We start from the raw sequence: 19,739 nt of genomic DNA, 5'->3' as shown, positions 1-19,739 counted from the left end.
GTCCCAGCTCCACCAGTTACTACGGTATGATCACAGCAAGTAACATCTTCAAGCCTGCTTCTTCATGTACCAAGTGGGTTTAATTCATAGGATTGTTGTGAAGATTAAATATCATAACACATATTAGAGTGCTCAGATAAGTTCCCACTATTCTCCAACAGATTAATACTCTTTGCCTCCATCTCGTTCATACTGTTTGCCTCCAACCCCAGCATCAAATTCTGGGTGCTAACGTACAGGACTTTCTAATGCCTTTTGCTAGACTCTAGCTCCTATGTCTTCTGCTACTCCAAAAGCTTAATGAGGTAATGATGAAAATACTTCAAAGTGGGTGAAGTCTTACAAAAATGCTCCCCCTGTAGCCAAACACCTGCCCATCCTTCAAAGCTCAGTTCTCACATCGACCTTCTACCACCAATCCTTTGCTAATCCCACCAGTTACTGTGACCTTGTCAACGTTTGAACTCTTACTCCTTTGCGAGAGGCACAGATATCTTTAAAAATCTGATCATATCTAGTGGTTGTCTCACATACACACATACGCACACACACCTTTTGTATACCACTGCTAGAGGTTAACAAGTAACTTGAAGCTCACCGTGAATCACAGACTAAGAACTCCTGTCCTATCCACTATCGGGTCTAGCAACAGTAGCACAGCTCCCTAGGGGACAATTTGCAGATAGGGAAGGGAGGGTGTTTTCATTTATGGACAATTTGCAGATAGGGAAGGGAGGGTGTTTTCATTTATCACAATGATTTTGGAGGGATGCTAGTGGCACGAATGGGCAGTAGCCAAGACATTAAATATCCTGCAATTCACAGGAGAGTTCAGCATAGGCTAGATATTGTGTACGACACTCGGGAGCATCCCTGCCCTTCAAAGTGCTCCCCTGTAGCACAGGGGTGGGAAGCAGAGGAAAGTGAAAGAGAGGATCCTCTTAGGGCTCCAGTAAAGGTGGTGGCAGCTGTCTTGTGCAGGCTCCCACAGGGAGAAGTGGCTTCTGGCACTGCCAGATCTTCAGATAAGACCACATTCCCCGCCCCACTTTCTCCCACCCAGTCCTTCCAACAACGTTGAAACCTCATTTCCTGTATTAAATACCTCTCTGCTTGAAACACCTGATGCTCAGGCTTCCTGACTGAAGCCTGGCTGATGCAGCACACAATACAGAAACGTCCCATAGTGTTGCAGAAATAAACCTACCACAAATATAAACTGGTAATGCTTTAACGTGAAATCATACTAGAAAGCTTTTACATCAAGTTACATGAAAAGGCGAATAATTTTAGAGAAATCCACTATGGAGAAGGAAGCTTACATGAATCCAAGACATTGTCTCAGAATTACTGAATAATCTATTCACTCTCTCCATTCGGACTGCTCAATGGGACGCAGCATTTCCAACCACACATTTTGTTGGAAAGGATTTCAGTGCAGAGGTGCCATTACAGCAAAAGCTATAAAACTAATGGTAAATATATGAGGAGAGATTCAAAACTCCTTTTAACAGACTTAGAACCAAACATTAAATAGACAGAGACACGTGAAATGCAGGGAACTCACTGTGTAGGGAAGTTGCTATCTGACTTTTTCATCACTGTATTTTGCTAATAAAGTTTTAAAATAATCTTTCACATTATTGCTATCCCTATATTTTGAAAATTTTGGAAGCACAGTGATAAGGAAATGTGTATTTTAATTATGTATTTATCTTCTAGTTGCCTGTTATCTTTCTCTTACCCTGATAAGAGAAGTTGTGGGGTAGGCTTCTGGGAAGAATATCATGTAGTTTGGGTGGTGGCTGTTTTCCCCAGACCTTCTCAATTCCCTTCACTTATTGAAGGGTATGGTCTCCAAATATACTGAAGGATATGGTCTCTTCTGAATGCTAGAGACTGAAAGTATGCCTCAACATGAGTGGGGTTTCAAGATAAAAGCTATGCTTTCGTGCTATTTCATCTCTATTCTAAACCATGTCATAACTTAGAGAATTATTTTGACGCTTCATTTATAATTAAGGCTCAGCTCATTTGCATAAACATGATACTTCCTCACTTTCTCTGTTTCAATAGTTTGGAATTTGCCTCATTATCCGTTTCAATTATAGCGATTTTTTTTTAAATCACATACAAATAAGTCTATTCTGTTATTACCTCACCTAATACTAGATATTATGCGATGGCACACATCTACCTCTGCTCTTTCATTTTCCTGTACTTGTACAGAATGTCTTCTGACCCTCTTCTTCTACTTCTCTCAAATCCAAATGTATCCATCGAAGATAGATATAAATATTTTGTCTTCTAAAGTAGGTACTTACATGTTGAAATACATATTGTTTTATATAAATTATTTTTCTTTTGTTTCTCCTTTATATTAGAATTTGGGCATTTTATTAACTTTTAATCATGAGACTATAAAATAATGTTAAATATGACTTTCATTTTCATACATAAAGGAAGGATAACAAAATATATGCTGTAAAAGAGGTGTGATGAATTTGAAATGGTTGAGAACCACTGCTGTAGGGTCTGGATTTCCATTAAATCAAGATGGAACTTATCGGGGCTTCCCTGGTGGCGCAGTGGTTGGGAGGACGCCTGCCGATGCAGGGGACGCGGGTTCGTGCCGCGGTCCGGGAGGATCCCACATGCCGCGGAGCGGCTGGGCCCGTGAGCCATGGCCGCTGAGCCTGCGCGTCCGGAGCCTGTGCTCCTCAACGGGAGAGGCCACAGCAGTGAGAGGCCCGCGTACCGCAAAACAAACAAACAAAAAAATCAAGATGGAACTTATCAGGTTGTTTGCAGTTAACTACGTATATCTTATCTATTCCCTGGTACAGAAAGGTCTTTTAAAGAAAAATCCATCTTACATTTTCTTAATTACTCTATCATATTGGCACACTTAAGCAAATACCTCTTAAAGGACGATGAATTCTTAACTATGGGTCTCCTCGCTCCAATAGAAACGGCATCCCCAGAAGACACAGAGGTTCTTTTCAGTGACTGTGCCCTTCAGATCCTCACTTACAGTGAGTCCTCCTCACTCCATTTCAACCCCAGTACCATTCAACACTTCACGATGGAATTTTAAAAAGCTAAATCATATATATGCCCTTATTAAATGACAGAGAGAGAGAGATGCCCCTGAGAAGATAGATAAAGGAAGTATAGCAACATTTCAAACTGGTCACAGCAGTAAAGAGGTACAAGTGGCTTCACCAAAATTACCGTTTTATGGGTCTATCACAAATGACGCTTATAACAATAAACCAGCCAGCCTAGTGACCTTGTCTTATTGATATAAGTATTTATTAAAAGCCACAAAATATTTACATACCTCTATTTCCCAGAGTGCTTTCGAACTGGTAGCAGAAGTGGCTGATTGACGCAAAGTTGTACGAAGGAAAATGTGCTGTTTTTTCTCATATTCATCACAAGTCAGAAACTTCTCTTGTTCCGCATGAAACAATCGAACAACATCACCCTAGAAAAACAGGTCAAGAAAACTATATTTCCAACAAAAGTTTGAACAAATAGACATAAGAAGTGGGTGTCTCTCTATAGTTTTGTTGCTCTGGGACTTCTGCTAACACTTGGCTTTTAATGAGTATGCATAAATGTACGTTTCCAAATACAGGAGGGAAAACCCAATGTGAGTTTTAAGGTTTATAGTCACATTCTAAGCTTCAAACCTCAGTGAATACACAGGTTTTGCATCTAGAAGCTCAGTAAGACTACCTTCAATTCTTCCAGTAAATGTCTAGGTAGCGCATACTTACCCCTTTTAGTACATCCTCTCGATAGGAACTATATTTCATGAATAGAGTAATTTTCCAGCTAGTGTTGCAATTAACAGCATTCACCTATTAATGAAGAAACATTAAGTTATAAGACTGCAGGTTCAACTTTATACCAGAAATTACTACTTCAACTAGTAGAAGGAGCAGAAAGAACAACTTTGGTATGTATGTCAAAAAATATCTTCAAAGGACCATCTGAAATCTACATGTACCTCAGGAATAGTAACTAGCATAACTGGGCTTATGCTTATGGAAACAATGAAACTATGGGACTTTTTTTACCCTCTCATGAGAAAATCAACAAATTCATTTTCTTTCCTCCTGAACTTACCTCTTTACACCCTGGATTATCGAGAAGCTCTATGTTGCTGGCATGTAGCGGCTGTCCTGCATTCACGGGCATCAAAACAACTTTATCTCCAACAACAATCTGGGAATCAGAAATAAGTTGCAATTGAGACAGTGCATGGGTCTGTGGTGCTATACCTGAAGCTAAAATTAACTGCACAGAAGTCCTCGTCATTGACCTAACATTTGACCCATTTATCCTTCATTTTAATTCTTTTTCTCTTCGAGGTAAAATATCTTCTGATAAATGATTATATAATCATGTCCCACAGTGCCTATCAGTCTGGATTCATAAAGCTGGTATAGATACTTTTTTTTTTTTTGGGCCACATCGCACAGCATGCAGGATCTTAGTTCCCCGACCAGGGATCGAACCCACAACCCTTGCAGTGGAAGCGTGGAGTCTTAACCACTGGACTGCCAGGGAAGTCCCTAGATCCTTTTCTTATTGGTCTCCTATTTCAGTTAGAGCTTTCTTAATGTCAATAAATATGTCAGCATCCCTCCACACCAGGTCTGATGCCATGTATACAGGAGATACAAAGAGTGAATGCACCCACCACAAATAAACCAATCTGCCTAAATATTAGAATCACTTCAAGTGCAAGTAGGAAATCTTATACATTTGTATTATCTCCAGAATTAAAAACAAATCTATTATATTTGATCTTCCCTATAGTCTCAGAAGTTTATTAAACATTCTAATGTCATCCGGATTCAGAGAATGCAGAATCCAGTATGACCCTGTAGGAATACATTTACAGTTTGGGCCTTGGGCAAATGGTTCACTTTTGTCTTAAACATCCAACACTAATATTGCTCCTTAAACCTGGTGCTCATTTTTTTATCTCACTTTTCTTATTGGAGTACAGGTGCTTTACAATGTTGTGTTATCTACTGCTGTATAATGAAGTGCATCAGCTATATGTATACATATATCCCCTCCTTCTTGGACCTCCCTCCCTCCACCCCCCATCTCACCCATCTAGGTTATCACAGAGCACGAGCTGAGCTCCCTGTGCTATATAGCAGGTTCCCACTAGCTATCTATTTAACACATGGTAGTGTGTTTATGTCAAACCTAATCTCACAATTCACCCCACCCTCCCCTTCCCCCCACTGTGTGTACATGTCCATTCTTTACATCTGCATCTTTATTCCTGCCCTGCAAATAGGTTTGTGCTCATTTTTAGATAAAAATTAAAATCAGTTATGGGAAAAGTGCTCTAAAGAAGTAAGTCTAAGTTGATTTTTTATTTATGCTATCATTAACAATGTCTGCTTAATCTTCAAGTATTTTTATTCATATCTCAAATTGTGGGGAAATGAAGTTGTGCTTTCTTAATGATATTAACGAACAGTTATTTTATAGTTATTCAAGTTACTTTTGTTGTTAGGTTCTGCTAGAAGACTTATTACTGTAGTTACCTACACTCTCCTTCAGAGAATTGCTCACCACCATCTCAGAAATGAAAACCAACACCTTCCCTCTGCATATTTCATATCAACTGAATATTAGAGTAGATTAGTAGACAACTGAAAAACAAATTAGGACTCAGACAGTAAAAACAGACAGGACTTCTTCTCCCTGGATCTGAACCTAGACCAAGATTTTAAGGAACACAGTTTCACACTTTTAATATAAATTAACCTTTAATAAATTATACACCGGAGTCTACATTCACCTATAGTACTGTTGGCACAAACTATATCTGAAGATTTAAATGTGACAGAGAAGCCTCAAGCTCATTAATGGAGCAACAGAAGGTTATCCTTTAGTTTGCAGGAATAGCTTCTGTTATTTACAGGACTGGTCTCTATTCACCATCCTGCCTTTCAAGTCCATAATCAGGCAGATGCTGTGACTCAAAATATCCATCACAGAAACTCTTTATATGTCCAGATAAGGAAAAATCATAAAGAAACTGTGTTGAGTGAGAGGATGAGGGGGCAGAACTGGCCTATATTTGTATAAAAAAGGGAAAGAGAGTAGGAGTGTACGCATAAGAAATTCTCCCAGTGGTTAACTGTAAAAAAGAGAACTGGGAATTGAGGACATGAAAAAAAGATAAGAGAGAGACGTTTCCCGATATATCTTTATATTGTTTTCTATCTTTGAACCATGAATTGTTGCCTGTTTTAAACAATTAAATTATAAACAAAAAATAAAAGTCAACATGACATAGACATATTTTCAACATCCCCTCGAAAAACAAAAACATGTGTTATTGCACATGACACCAAGGCAAGTCTCAGAATCATGTAGAAGCCTGAGTAGTCTTCCATACCCTAAACACTGGGACTTGATACCACATTCTGCCAGGGCTATATCTGGTCTTCCAATTTCTTAAAGAACAATTCGATTTGGTTCACTGTCATTCTTATCTGTACCATACAAATATTAGCCAGTAAGTTGCTAAATATAATGACATATTTTAGCTATTTCTTTCCAATTAAAAGAATACTTTTGACTGCACCTATATTCACTGCTCTAAGTCTTACTGTTTATTATAGCTGTCTGTATGCTTTGGGCCAATCCCAAAGTTAGTTTTACCTCAAAACACCACCTGTAAAGTCTTATATAATTTTAAGAGACTAGCCATATAGCCAAAATGTCACCAACTCCACGGATTCATAAGAATGGTATTCATAAGGAGAATCTAGCATTAATTCACTAATTTCCAGGTCCTAGGTCTTGTTCTTGACAAGAGTTACTTTGACTACCCACGCTGAATAAAACTTACAAATGAAATGGACAAGATGCTAATCATAAGATATAAAAAGAACGGTAAGAAGTGCCAGGAATAACACAAAAGTGTGTAATAAATAGTCTCTATTTTCAGGGAATTCACATCTACTTAGATAACTTGGTAAATATGGAACTTGGTAATATTTTCAGACGAGTACAGGCATGGAGCCTGATCCACTGATAGGGTCAGATGCCTTCTGAGAAGTCACATATTTAAAGCAGAACTTGAATTTTCTGCCATATCACATTCACCCTAGTGCACAAACATTTAAAAAACCTGCAATTCCAAAAGCACGTCTGTTGATTCTACGTTAACAGCCATGTAAGATTCACGGTGGGATTTTACCGAAAATGAAGAGCAATGTAATGCCAAGGGCAGCTACCCTTCTTTTGAAGTGGCACCTGATGTGGTGAAAAGAACATTGCAATAGAAATCAAAACACCAGGGATCGAGTCCACCTTCACCAGAATTCCAAGGGGTCTAGTTTTGCAAAACAGCAAAATCTACTTGCTATCTACTTAAGGAGACTCTTTCCCTAAGGGTTGGGTTTTTTTCTTGATTGAAAGAATATCTGGCCTTTTCTCCCCTTTAAAATCTACCACCAATGTAAAGAACTAAGGCCTTCTTAGATCAAAGTTTTAAATGAAAAATTAACTACTCAATCATGGGAAGATAAATGAAAATGAAATATTTATGAACTCTGCTCAAGGCTGTCCCCAGTGACTTTCTAACTGAGCAACAGCAAGTGAGGACTTCTATACAGCTGAGGTATCCATGAATCTATTTTCCCCCAAAACTATCCACCCCGAAATTCTATAAGATAAATGACAAAGGTGTCCTTAAACAGTAGAAACAACTGATTTTTGAGGATACGAGCATTTTTCTCCCCAGACTATCATCAGCTTCATTCTTATATTTCATTTTGGTCACTGAACATCTTGTGGATACTTATAACCTAAATCGCAACTTAACTAATTGCTAAATAGTGAAATAGGAATTTTAAAGTCCTTTAAACCTTGCAATTTCCTCCCCTAAGTTTAATATGTTTTTAAAGAAAATCAACAGTAATTAAACCACTTGTTATGAAATAACAGTGTTTCCAATTGCCTTCAATAAAATACAGTAGGCTTATATTTTAGAAAAATGCTACCTATTCCTGGCAAAGAAAATGACCATTACGATACAATTATTTACATGGCAAATATAGGGCTGTGGATATGCTTATGTTTTCACAGCAACTTTAATCACACATAAAAGCTACACAGTGGCAAGCAAAAACAGTGAGCTATTTCAGCAAAAAGCAGCGTGTAAGGTTGCTTTAGCCATGCTTTATAGAGTACATCTATATAAGGAGGATCTCTACATCGCACTTAACAATTACATTGTCCATTTTAACCAAGATGGAATGTTTGGGTGGTAGGTTGTTCCCCACCCCACAACCCAATACAACTAATTATTTGAAATAGTTCATTACATTCAACTCTCTTTGAGCCTGTAAAGGCATTTGGGAGCAGGGGAAGGAATAGATAGAACGGAAAACTAGACAGAATTAATTAATAAAATCCACAGCTAGTCACAGGTCCCAATTTATCCAATCATTTCATCACATTCCTTTAGAGCTTGAGTTCAGGTTTTATTTGTTTTGACGTTTTGTTTTGAAATTCACTGACCACCTGCCAACAGGGACCGTACTCAGTGGGAGTGAGGTGGGGGGCCCCGCTGGAGAACGGAACGAGCATTACAAAATAGGGCATCCAAACACACAGGTTGTTCATAAACTGCATAACCAGTCCCTGAATAATTGAGAGTTGATTGTAATTAACTACCTGCTGAAATTAAAATATATGTCATGCTCACAGCATACATCACTTGATGCCAAAAGGAAAAAAAAAAAAAGAGAACTTATTTTTAAGAAATCCAACACAAGATTTAAAGTGCATTACATTTCTACATGCCATGCTTCTCCCAAACCTTACCTAAGGAGGATATCATCAGATAACTTATTAACCAAATTAAACCATGAAGCTTGCATCCTGTGGAATTGAATTTGGACTTCAAAATTCACTGGAAAAAATAGATTCACTACAACAGAAGACATTTCTAAGACAAGAAACAGCCAATACATTTTAATGATTTTTTTGGGGGGCGGGTTGGCACGCGGGCCTCTCACTGTCGTGGCCTCTCCCGTTGCGGAGCACAGGCTCCGGACGCGCAGGCTCAGCGGCCATGGCTCACGGGCCCAGCCGCTCCGCGGCATGTGGGATCCTCCCGGACCAGGACACGAACCCGTGTCCCCTGCATCGGCAGGCGGACTCTCAACCACTGCGCCACCACGGAAGCCCCAATACATTTTAAAATGTCATCACAGTATTGATTGAGAGAACTGTCAGAATAATTACACTTTTATATTGCTTTGAATTTTTATGTTAATTTTTTTAATCTCAACTATTTTTCTTGATCACCTGACCCAATATCTGTAAAGTCGTCTATTTATGAAAGTTATTCTGTATTTGGGGTCAACCAGAATTTATTAAGCATCTTCCATGTGCCAGGGACTGTCACCTGCTACTTCATTTATTACACACAAAAATATCTAACTATTGATCCTGTTGAATCATTGCACATAATTTTATTTTCTCTGCTCTATAAAGTAGCAGGAAAATATTTTAGCAACTACTAAAATTCACATGCTACAACACGCTCACATTCCACAACGTATTTAAGTATTGTCGTCAATGAGCTACTGCCAATCTATAGCTCCTCATTCATTACACATCTATTAAGATGTACAGACTGCAAACAACTGGCTACAGAGGCAGTAAATGACATATTGCCATGATTTGCTGTGTCGCTCTATTAATTCAAAGGAATAGACTCCATCTTCTGCAACACAGCTCTTTTTCCTTACAGCCATGCTCCCTCCGGAACAGGCCGAGAAGCAAACTCTGCCTCTCTCTCCTTAAAAGTCTCAGCCAAGATTAACGTTCTTAAATTCTTTCACACAAATTCTGGCTGGAAGATGTTTTTAAATTAATCTGATCTTTGTCTTTTTATGATTCCTGAGCACGATTTGTACTCTAAATAAATGCTTTCAACCTATCAAAGAAATTAACATAAAAATAATATGTTGAAGATTGAAAACTATATCTGTTTTCTTTGCACTTTCTGGATTCTCTACTACTAAGAGCTACAGTCTTTAAAAATGTGCTGCTTTTCTCTTAATCTTATAGTTACATACATTGTCACCCTCGCTTCTCAGCTTCCAGAAGGGATGAATATAAAACCAAGACCCTTCATTTCCTGCAGCGTCCAAGGACACGCGCATGGCATTCTTCTCCAGTAAAGCGGGTAATCTCTTGTTGACAGTCAGATACTTGTTGCTTTTTATATGCAGTAGCTGTAGAAGAAAGATATGGATTACCGCCTTTATTCTTTGATCTCCTCTGCTAATTGCATATATGTGTTTATACTTATAGCATGTGCCCACATAACATGGTTCGGGATAGAGTTTAAACAAAGAAGTTCTTTCCAGACTCCACAGTCACCATCTTTCTAAGATGCCTTTCTTTGGGTTCCTCCTCACCTCCATCCCCGATTCTCTTTCATAATGAAGTGAGCACATAAGGAAAACAAACCAGGGGACACTTCTGAATGATTTTCATCTACTGATAAATAATAGGATAAACCCAAGCTTTCCAAAGGAGACCAGGAGGTCCCCCCAAACTACATTCTTTCTCAATCCCTGCCTGGCCACAAAGACAGAACATATTAAAGAATAACCGAGGACCTGTAATAATGCACCTACCCACTTAGTGTTATTAACCACCCCTGCCTGCAGACAGCCCTCACCCCCTGGGTGCGGAGACAGCCTGCCCATCCTAAATAAACTCTGCCACTTCCATAAGAGGACGCAATCCCACTCCTTCTCAGATGAGGGCAGAAGCCCAAGGGACATGCAGCCACAGGTATCACACAATCTATCATTAGATTAACTCATACGTCCAGGGAGCCGCAGACCCAGGGCTCTCCTCTTGTACCATCAGAGAACCGCTTTGCCAGTCCTGTGCTCTGACACTTTGCCATTGGCCGATAACAAAACATCAGGGGATGTTATTTTTTGAAACAGCTCTGTGAAACACCTCATTGTAGTATTTACAGTAAGGAAGTTGTTAAGGCCATTGTTTACTATATTAAACAGTGCCCTCTTTATGAGAGCTCATTGGAGAAACAGTTCTCTGGTCTTCTTCCGGGGAATGTTTGTGCTTCCAAACTTCTGACTTAGCTCTCTGTACGGACCTTCTATGTGAATGCTGTAATATTTTACACTGCCCTTATAGCTACTCAAGCAACAAAAAGGCTTCCAGCCAAAGTTTATCAGCCTTTACAGCATGGATTTTATAAACATGCCTCACCCTTGACTTCATTTTATTCATGCAATCATTATTTTCCCTTTGATCCAGTTGCCTTATTTATTTCTATTACTATTTTATCTTATGTGGAATGTATTTTTGAAAATGCCTTACATTCTTTTTGGAACAAGGTGGGGCATTCACAACTACCCGAGTAAAAAGCTAAAAGATCTAAGTGAAGCACAAGAAAGAAATGCTGCTGAGAGAAATCAGTGTGTATACTAATTGAAATGGAAGAGCTAATACCTCAAGGACAGTTCCCATCTAAAAGTACAATTTGAAAACTTTCCTCCCTACAAAATGAAAACATAAAGTTTCATTTGTTACAGGTTAGTCCCATTAATTCTAAAGGACTCTTTTGTTACAGGCTTTCCCCATTTTCTTCCTTTTGATTTAATAACTTGTGCGTACATCTGGATAAGCTCACTTCTTTACGTGTATGCACCAGATTTATTCATACAGAACGGTGCGCTGAATATTAACAGAAAATATCACACTGTATAATTCCCACCAAAGAACAAACCACTGTATCCCCCCAATTTTAAGGCAGGTTGGCATTCCTACCAAATGCAAATTAACCATAAAATATTCACCCCTTTTAAGCAAAAGTAAATAGACACTTACTTGTATAACATTACTATATTTCACAATTTCTCCCAACAGCTTCTTATTCTCTGATTCATTTTGTTTTTGTTCCAGTTCTGCAGCATGCTATAAATTGATTATCAGATATTTAGTGTGGAAGCATAGAAAACAGAACACAATAATTGACAAAGAAATAAGGTTTATTTTAGGAACAAAGAATACAACCAAGACTAAAATAGGCGGGTTGCTTTGCTCTTGGTGCTTCGGGAGAAAGAGGGGCAATAATTAAATACATGATGATAATGTGCGATAAAAATCTCTCATTTTAATGCTGAAATGTAGCCCAAAATATATTGAGATGCTTTTATGTTGGAAATTTCAGAAAAGTACTAGGCACTTTGGTCTTATAAAATTATTTTCAGAAGGAGTATTGCTAGAGAAACCAAACATAGTAGGTAAATTTCAAAAGCCTCAAGATTCAGTTTCAATTCAAAAGTAACAGGAATTTTAATGACACAAAATAAGTTCTATTAAATTTCCACAGAGCCCAGATCAGAAATAACAGACTTTCAATGTTTTTCCAATAGTCTTTCAAAAAAATTAGGTACTATGTCAAGTAAAATACAACTGGATTTGGTATTCCTGCAGAGATTCTGGACTGGCTTTCAGTGTGATGTGAATATCTGAATTAGTGTGGCACACCTGAATAAACAGCAGAAATGCACTACCTACATTCCAGGAAATCAGTAGCCACACCCTGTAACTTTAAAGTCCTTTCCGTTTTTAATGTGTTGCCACATCTATTCTGAATCTCAGCGTATTGAGTGAAATCACTAAGCTACAGAATAGATCTTTTGTTATTGCTGTACTTGTCCTAGCCTAAACCAGACAGATGGAAGGCTGGCCCTTACCTGTAATTTCTTCAGCAAGGCTGCCTCTGTGTGGTTCCCTTGTTTAACTTGCTTGGCTTTCCAATATTGTTTCTGAGCAGAATATCGGTTCATAGGGCACACCTTAAAGAGGCAGTCTATGACAAACCAACAAACAAAAACACTGTAACTAAGGAGACCAGCATTTCTTAGACTTCCCTTATAGCCTAGCATTGGAATCTCGGAATCCCTGAGTATAAATAACATTTAAACATCATCTAGCCCATACTCCAGTCAACTGTTAAATTATCCCTATAACATCCTTTTTAAATAATCATTTAGCCTGTTAAAATACCTTCTTTTTCATTAATTTATAGGAAATCACAGCTAGCGTGATTTATAAAGAAATCAAACCAATGTAATCATTATAAAGCACTTCTTAATTATAATAAGGTGCCTGGACTTAGAAAGTCAATAGAATGAGATTAGTGCCTTTCACTGCCTCATCTGACCTTGCACAATTAATTACTTATTCATGGTATGTATCTTTGACAGCCAAAGTGATGGAAGAAGTAGAAACAACCACAGTAATCAAGCAGTCGCATTTCAGTCATCTATTCCCCAAGCTTCCACATACCTGGGGTGAACATGGTGTAGACATCTGAGACGCAGTATGTTATAAGGGAAAAACAAAGCAAAACAAAAAAAACTAAATCAAGATTATAGTCCTAACTCTACTACTAAATATCAAGTTAGGAAATCATAGTGGAATAATATAGTTAGTGATATCTCTAAGTCAAAAAACAAATTTTTTTCTGTTTAATTAGGAAAATGAAAGTTTGACTAAACAAAGGCCTTCATATGCTAATGATTCTGTACATTCGTGGAGTGGATAACACACAATCTAGAATAAAGGTCAAGTCCGAATATTCTATAATAAAGGAGTATTGATATAGAAGATCTAAACATTATTTTCATTTTTCTCACAAAAAATTGTAAGAATTCTATGTAACAAATTTACCTTGTTTTGATCGATGTGTTAATATTTATAATCATTCCCATTTTTCAAGCATGTTTCACAAAAATAAAACTCAGTCAGCTCAAACATACATTTTAGCCACATTCTTGACTATACTATATGTGCACTCATTCTTTTATTCTCTTTAAAATTAATTATAAAATTAAATGAGATGACCTCTTTTCATATCTCACTTTTTTATGGTTCTAATGGCACACATGACCAAGAAATATGACCATAAATTTTTTAAGGAATTTTTCAAAGTCAGAAGAAATAATGACTTTTCTCCTATAGCTTGTAATTATAAACACAAGTTCTATTGATTACCTCCCACCTACACATACAAAGCTATAGAAAACATTATTAACTTCTGGTCTAAAAGTTACTTATGTGGATGAGTAAAGATTTTATAACCAACAGAAAACAGACACCTTCTAACTGCTGAAAGTTGGTTGAGAGACTGTTAGAATTACAGTAGGTTACAGGAATCATCACTTAGAACAACGGTGTGAAAACCAAATAACTGGACCTGAAAACTGTTTTTCTTGACAACATATTTAATTAGCCCTAGAAAATATTTCCATATATTAGTATCTACAAAGAGAATACACAATTTTTCAAGCACACATATAGAGGTTGTTTACAGATAGCTCCAAAAGAGTACTCCCAATTTAATACAGCAGGCTACTTAGACTGTCCTGTATCAGGCAAGTGGCCAAACTCTACATTGTTTAGTGCAGCAAAAACACAAGTCCATATTCAAGTAGAACTGAACTCTATAATCTGCAGTCTCTACTTCTGACTTCCTTTAACTATGAAAAGAGAAAAAAAAATGTGTTCTTCTCCATTACTTCAAATTCCTAATTAAGTTCATTAGGAAATGGTCTTTTTTTTTTTCTTCTTTTTTTTCTTTTGGCTGCATTGGGTCTTCGTTGCTGCACGTGGCTTTCTCTAGTTGTGGCGAGCGGGGGCTACTCTTTGTTGAGGTGCGTGGGCTTCTCATTGCGGTGGCTTCTCTTGTGGCAGAGCACAGGCTCTAGGCACGCAGGCTTCAGTAGTTGTGGCACGCGGGCTCAGTAGTGGCTCACCAGCTCTAGAGCGCGGGCTTCAGTAGTTGTGGCGCACAGGCTTAGAAGCTCCGCGGCATGTGGGATCTTCCCAGACCAGGGCTGGAATCCGTGTCCCCTGCACTGGCAGGCGGATACTTAAGCACTGTGCCACCAGGGAAGCCCAGGAAATGGTCTTTTGACAAAGAAAATATTTGTCCTAAATTCTAGACCAACCAGTAGCACTCCTAACTAGTGGTATCCTTAGGTAACTAGGAAAGAAACTGGGTGTCGTGATCCTCGTCATCATAGCTAAAGTGATTGTGAAGCGAAGTTAAGCATCCAGCCAACTAAGGTTTAATGCTTAGGTTGTGCCTCTGGGTGCTGTAAGGCTCAGACCCTGTCCTCAGAAGCTCTCAGTCTAGCGGGTGAAACAGGCTGAAGTTTTTCAATGGGGCTCTGGAGAAGGTGCTGTGTGGTTCAGAGATGAATCTGACCTTTCACATTCTTTAGGGGAGGCCAGAAAAGTCTTCCAAAAAAGAAGGCACAAGTCAAGTGTTAAAGAACCCATACTAATTCAGCACATTCGCAAGAGGGTTCAAATGCTCAGAGGGGAGGGGCGTCCCAACCAGAGCCCATGGCCGGTACAAGGGCAGCGAAGGAGAATGCCCAGGGACCTGCCAACCGTGCCAAAAAACGACAGCCCCAGCTGCGAAATGAAATCGGTGAGGCTGGCTGAAATCAGCCTCTGCAGAGTGCCATGTTCTAGGTTAGAAGTATGCACTGCATCCCAGGGAAAATGCGAACTCTTATACAGGGTTTTCAGCTCTTACAGCACGTGAAGGATGATGTGAACACGAGGCAAGAAACCCAGCACAAAAGCCAACTGCCAGTGTGACGAGAGCCAGGGAGGATCTGAATCTGGGCGTATGGGAGTTCTAGGGTAGCTGTAGATTTAAAAACAAAGCAGTAGAACCAACAGGCTTCGTCTTATCTCTTAGTGTGGGGTGGGGAAGGGCGAGGGAGAAAGAGAGTGAGGATGGCCAAACAGGCTTCCATCCACTCCCTCTGAGACACTAAGGCTTAGATTTCCACAGCCCTTTCCATTTTCAGGGCCTCAGCTGTATGGCTCTCCTCAGCAACACTCCCCAGGAGGCATCTCATTCTGTAAATAAACGATCTGTTTCTGTGTGGCAACTAATATCACAGGAGTATTTTGGTTGACAGGAGGGAACCTAGGGCATGCAGATGTCTGTAAAAATGCTTGTGGTGGTGGTGATTCTGACGGGTGTGTGTGTGTGTGTGTGTGTGTGTGTGTGTGTGTGCATGCGTGTGTGTGTGTGTGTAATTCTCTCTCTGCCTCCTTTGGAAAACTTTTTTAAAAATCTACTGGTCTTGGACTAGTCGCGTATCTTGTCTGATTCTAAATTTACTACATAATAAAGGCATTAATAATACCTGCCACGCCTAGTTCATAGGGCTGCTGAGAGGCGCAAAAAAGAGAATCTGTGAAACTACTCTGTGAACTTGAAAGGCCTATTATAAATGTTAAATGTAAGGTATTATTATCAATATTGCTTCATTCATTCAGCGATAGTTTCACTGAGAGGTGACTAAACCCTTACAGAGCTCTCAGCAAAGAGCTTCAATAAGTAGAGTTCTTGGATTAAACACAAACATAACCCAAAAGTGCCCAATTCGTGACAAGGTGTTCGCCCCTTTGTTTTAAGATACCACGATGTGTTTTTGTATACAGTTCTTGAATTCCCTGAAACAGCATGGCAGGGAGCAGAGGGTGAATCTCCATTACCTTGTAATATCTTTTAAAATATGCAGAAGCAATCACTAGCGCCGGCATGGATGCAGCCTTTGACGAAGAGCCTGTGTTTCTCTGGCATGCAGGAACCCAGAGCTATTCACACTCCTCACCCTGCTTCTAGAACTAGCTCTCTAGAATCCCTTAGTCAGCTCATTCTCTAAAGTTAGAGATGTATAAACTGCTAGGAAAAAAGGTCTTGGGGGGGGTTTTCTAATTAGAAACCTGCTCAGTGTCATTTATTAACTAGGTAACAACAATCTTTTCAGCATTTCAAGACTCAAAGAATAATAAAAAAGGCAAGATTTGCTTCATAGAGCAAACACCAAAAGCACAAAGAGAAGGAAGTAATTTGAGTTAAATTTTTTAAAAGCTTAACCTTAAGAACTATGGCCAGCAATTTCACAGAATTACATAAGTTTAGGAAATGTTAGAAATTCGACAAAATGGGCTATGTTCAGTCGGGCAATATGCTAAAAACAATGTCTCAGAATTAGAACTGGTTTTTTACAACCGTGGAAGGAAACCAAGCCTCCCAGAAGTGCTCGTGTTAAACTAAAAGATCTGCTGGCATCTTTAACCTGCGAATAAATGCTAGTGGAGGGAAGAAATATGAAAGCCATTCAAATGGTGTGGAGCACATAATCCATGGTATATAACCCTGTAAATCAAAGAACTAACTTTCTCACGCGATTCCATGTACGTCTGGAAAGAACCCAGTCTAAACCTCCACTCACAATACCTCACTAAATAGTTCTGAAACGTTTTGCTTTGTATGTATACAAGTACTTCCTAAAATATTTGTATCTAAGGCAGCTTCTGCACCCCAGAAATTGACTATAGGACTCCATTCTGGGCTATTATATAGGATGTTCAAGTTATGTAGCTGCCAGCAATTTCCTTTGGTAATGGTGGAAAGAAAACTTTGTTTCATTTCTCCTCCCTCCAAAAGATGTTGTAAGATTTTTTTTTTAATTTTTTGATGTGGACTATTTTTAAAGTCTTTATTTAATGTGTTACACTATTGCTTCTGTTTTTGTGGTTTTGGTTTTTTGGACCCAAGGCACGTGGGATCTTAGCTCCCTGACCAGGGATCGAACCCACACCCCTGCTTTGGAAGGCAAAGTCTTAACTACCGGACCGCTAGGGAATTCCCCAGATGTTGTAAGATTTAAATGAGGCAAGACATAATTAAACCATCAGCAAATGCCTGTCACAAAGCAGGCTCTTCCATGGTAGCTTGTAAAATTATCTCATACTGATTACAGGGAACGTGGTTGCCAAGGGCTTTATTATCTCCACATGGAGAAAGGTGAGGAGGGAGGAGCTTTCCTTTTTCTCTTTTTCATATAAACAGGATGGAGCAGAATTCCATGAAGACAACAGAAGCTTCCCAATGATAAACTGGAAAGTGGTAACAAAACTCTCCCTAGGGTCAGGGACAGGCAGACAAGGGGCCACTAGACACCAGCAATTAGAATTCAGAGTTGGTCAGGGGAGAGGTACACATTCATTAGCCAAAAATATAACTGTAGCTCTCTTTTTGTTCTTCAGTTTCTCTAAGAAATGCATCCTGAAATACAGTGTGTGTATAGAACTCTTCATGTTTAGAGTGTGTTTTTAAAAGGAGTCTGTTTTGTTTATGCATGGAAATTTCAAACCAAACATCTACTCCTTTGGTCATAGTCAAAAGCAAGTACAGAGAGGGTATGTCAGAGGCAAAGTGTCCTCTAGAATGTTACAAAGGCCAAAGAAAATTTATTGCGGTTGTTAGCAAACATTAAAATTTATCACAATATGGCTGGACGACCATGAATTATTTATCACAATATGGCCGGACGACCAATATGGCTGGACGACCATGAATTATTACAGGATAACTTCCTCTAAGCAAAAGTCAGCTATTTTACTACTCAAGAGGGAGAGAAACGGCCTTTTGTAATTACAGGCTTGTAGACTGCGAAGATGTTAGAACTCGAAGGGGCCCGAGATAAAATCCAACCTTTCCCTTCTCTGAGATAAACAAGCAAAACCTCAGAGTGAGTTGCCTTAGTCATTCACGACAGACTCTCTAGATTAAAATAATTTATAAATATGAACAAGTTCAACCACACATAGGATGCTTGAAAGCCCTGACAAGTGACTGTCTGGCCCCTTGGTGGCAGGGATGTTAATACCATACTTTGTAAGGACCTACTGTAGAGCACAGGGAGCTCTACTCAATGTTTTTTACTGGCTTATATGGGAAAACAATCTTAAAAAGAGTGGATATATGTATATGTATAACTCCTTCACCTTGCTATACACCTGCAGCTAACACAGATTGTAAATCAACTATACTCCAAAAAAAATTTTGAAGTACAAACAAAAAAAAATTTTTAAATACCATAGTTGGTTTGCTCATTACAGATTACTGCCATGGAGCACTTTGTGAACTATAGAGAGTACTACATACTGATAATAAAGATCATTTGATCCTCACAACACCCTTGAGATTTAGCCAGGATTATTTTCTCCATATTCCAGAGAAGGAAACTGAGACTCTTCTTAAGTCCACACAGTTGGTAAGGAAATGAGCTGGAACTTGAACTGAGATCCTCTGATATATAGCTTTATCTATCTACATCCATAGATACATAAATATCTGATACCCAGATAGATAGATAGATAGATAGATAGATAGATAGATAGAAAAGAGTTGTAATACTTCAAAAGAAACATTTATGTTTTCTCATGGGAAATACGCCACATGTGCATATACAATTAATGGTAAGACATCAATAGGAATGTTATAAAATCTTAGTCTCAAAAACATTAATTATCTGATTCCTAGATTAATGGCTAAATACTCAGAAACAAATGAAACTTTCTATTTTGCTTCCGTTGGAGTGAGGCAGAAAAACTAAATCCAAATGTACCAATGCTAATTTTCATTCTTGTCAAGTTGTAAATTTTAGCATTAAGCAAACCATTACATTAGACGTAAGTGGAAATCGCTATCAGAACATCATAATGTATAATTTTTCCACTAATTTTTCCCATCCTCAAATTATCATATTAACAGTGATAATCAAAAGAAAGTGTAATAAGCA

The 19,739-nt window shown here is 38.6% G+C and overlaps 1 protein-coding gene across 3 annotated transcripts in view; it reads right to left on the bottom strand.

Moving 5' to 3' along the window:
* The window catches only part of ITPR2 (inositol 1,4,5-trisphosphate receptor type 2), a 527,231-nt gene that overhangs the window by 409,285 nt on the left and 98,207 nt on the right, over positions 1-19,739 (bottom strand). For all 3 annotated transcript variants that reach the window (XM_079936794.1, XM_079936796.1, XM_079936795.1), the window contains exons 3-8: positions 12,810-12,925; positions 11,938-12,024; positions 10,143-10,301; positions 4,138-4,236; positions 3,786-3,869; positions 3,344-3,490 (exon numbers count right to left, since the gene is read on the bottom strand). In XM_079936794.1, the coding sequence (XP_079792920.1) occupies positions 3,344-3,490; positions 3,786-3,869; positions 4,138-4,236; positions 10,143-10,301; positions 11,938-12,024; positions 12,810-12,925 (692 nt within the window). The remainder of the gene's footprint in view (positions 1-3,343; positions 3,491-3,785; positions 3,870-4,137; positions 4,237-10,142; positions 10,302-11,937; positions 12,025-12,809; positions 12,926-19,739) is intronic.

This window comes from Stenella coeruleoalba (genome assembly GCF_951394435.1).
Source record: "Stenella coeruleoalba genome assembly, chromosome: 11".
In the NCBI taxonomy this organism is placed as follows: domain Eukaryota; kingdom Metazoa; phylum Chordata; class Mammalia; order Artiodactyla; family Delphinidae; genus Stenella; species Stenella coeruleoalba.
Note: the sequence above shows the minus strand (reverse complement) of the source record. Positions and strands in the feature narration are given on the sequence as shown.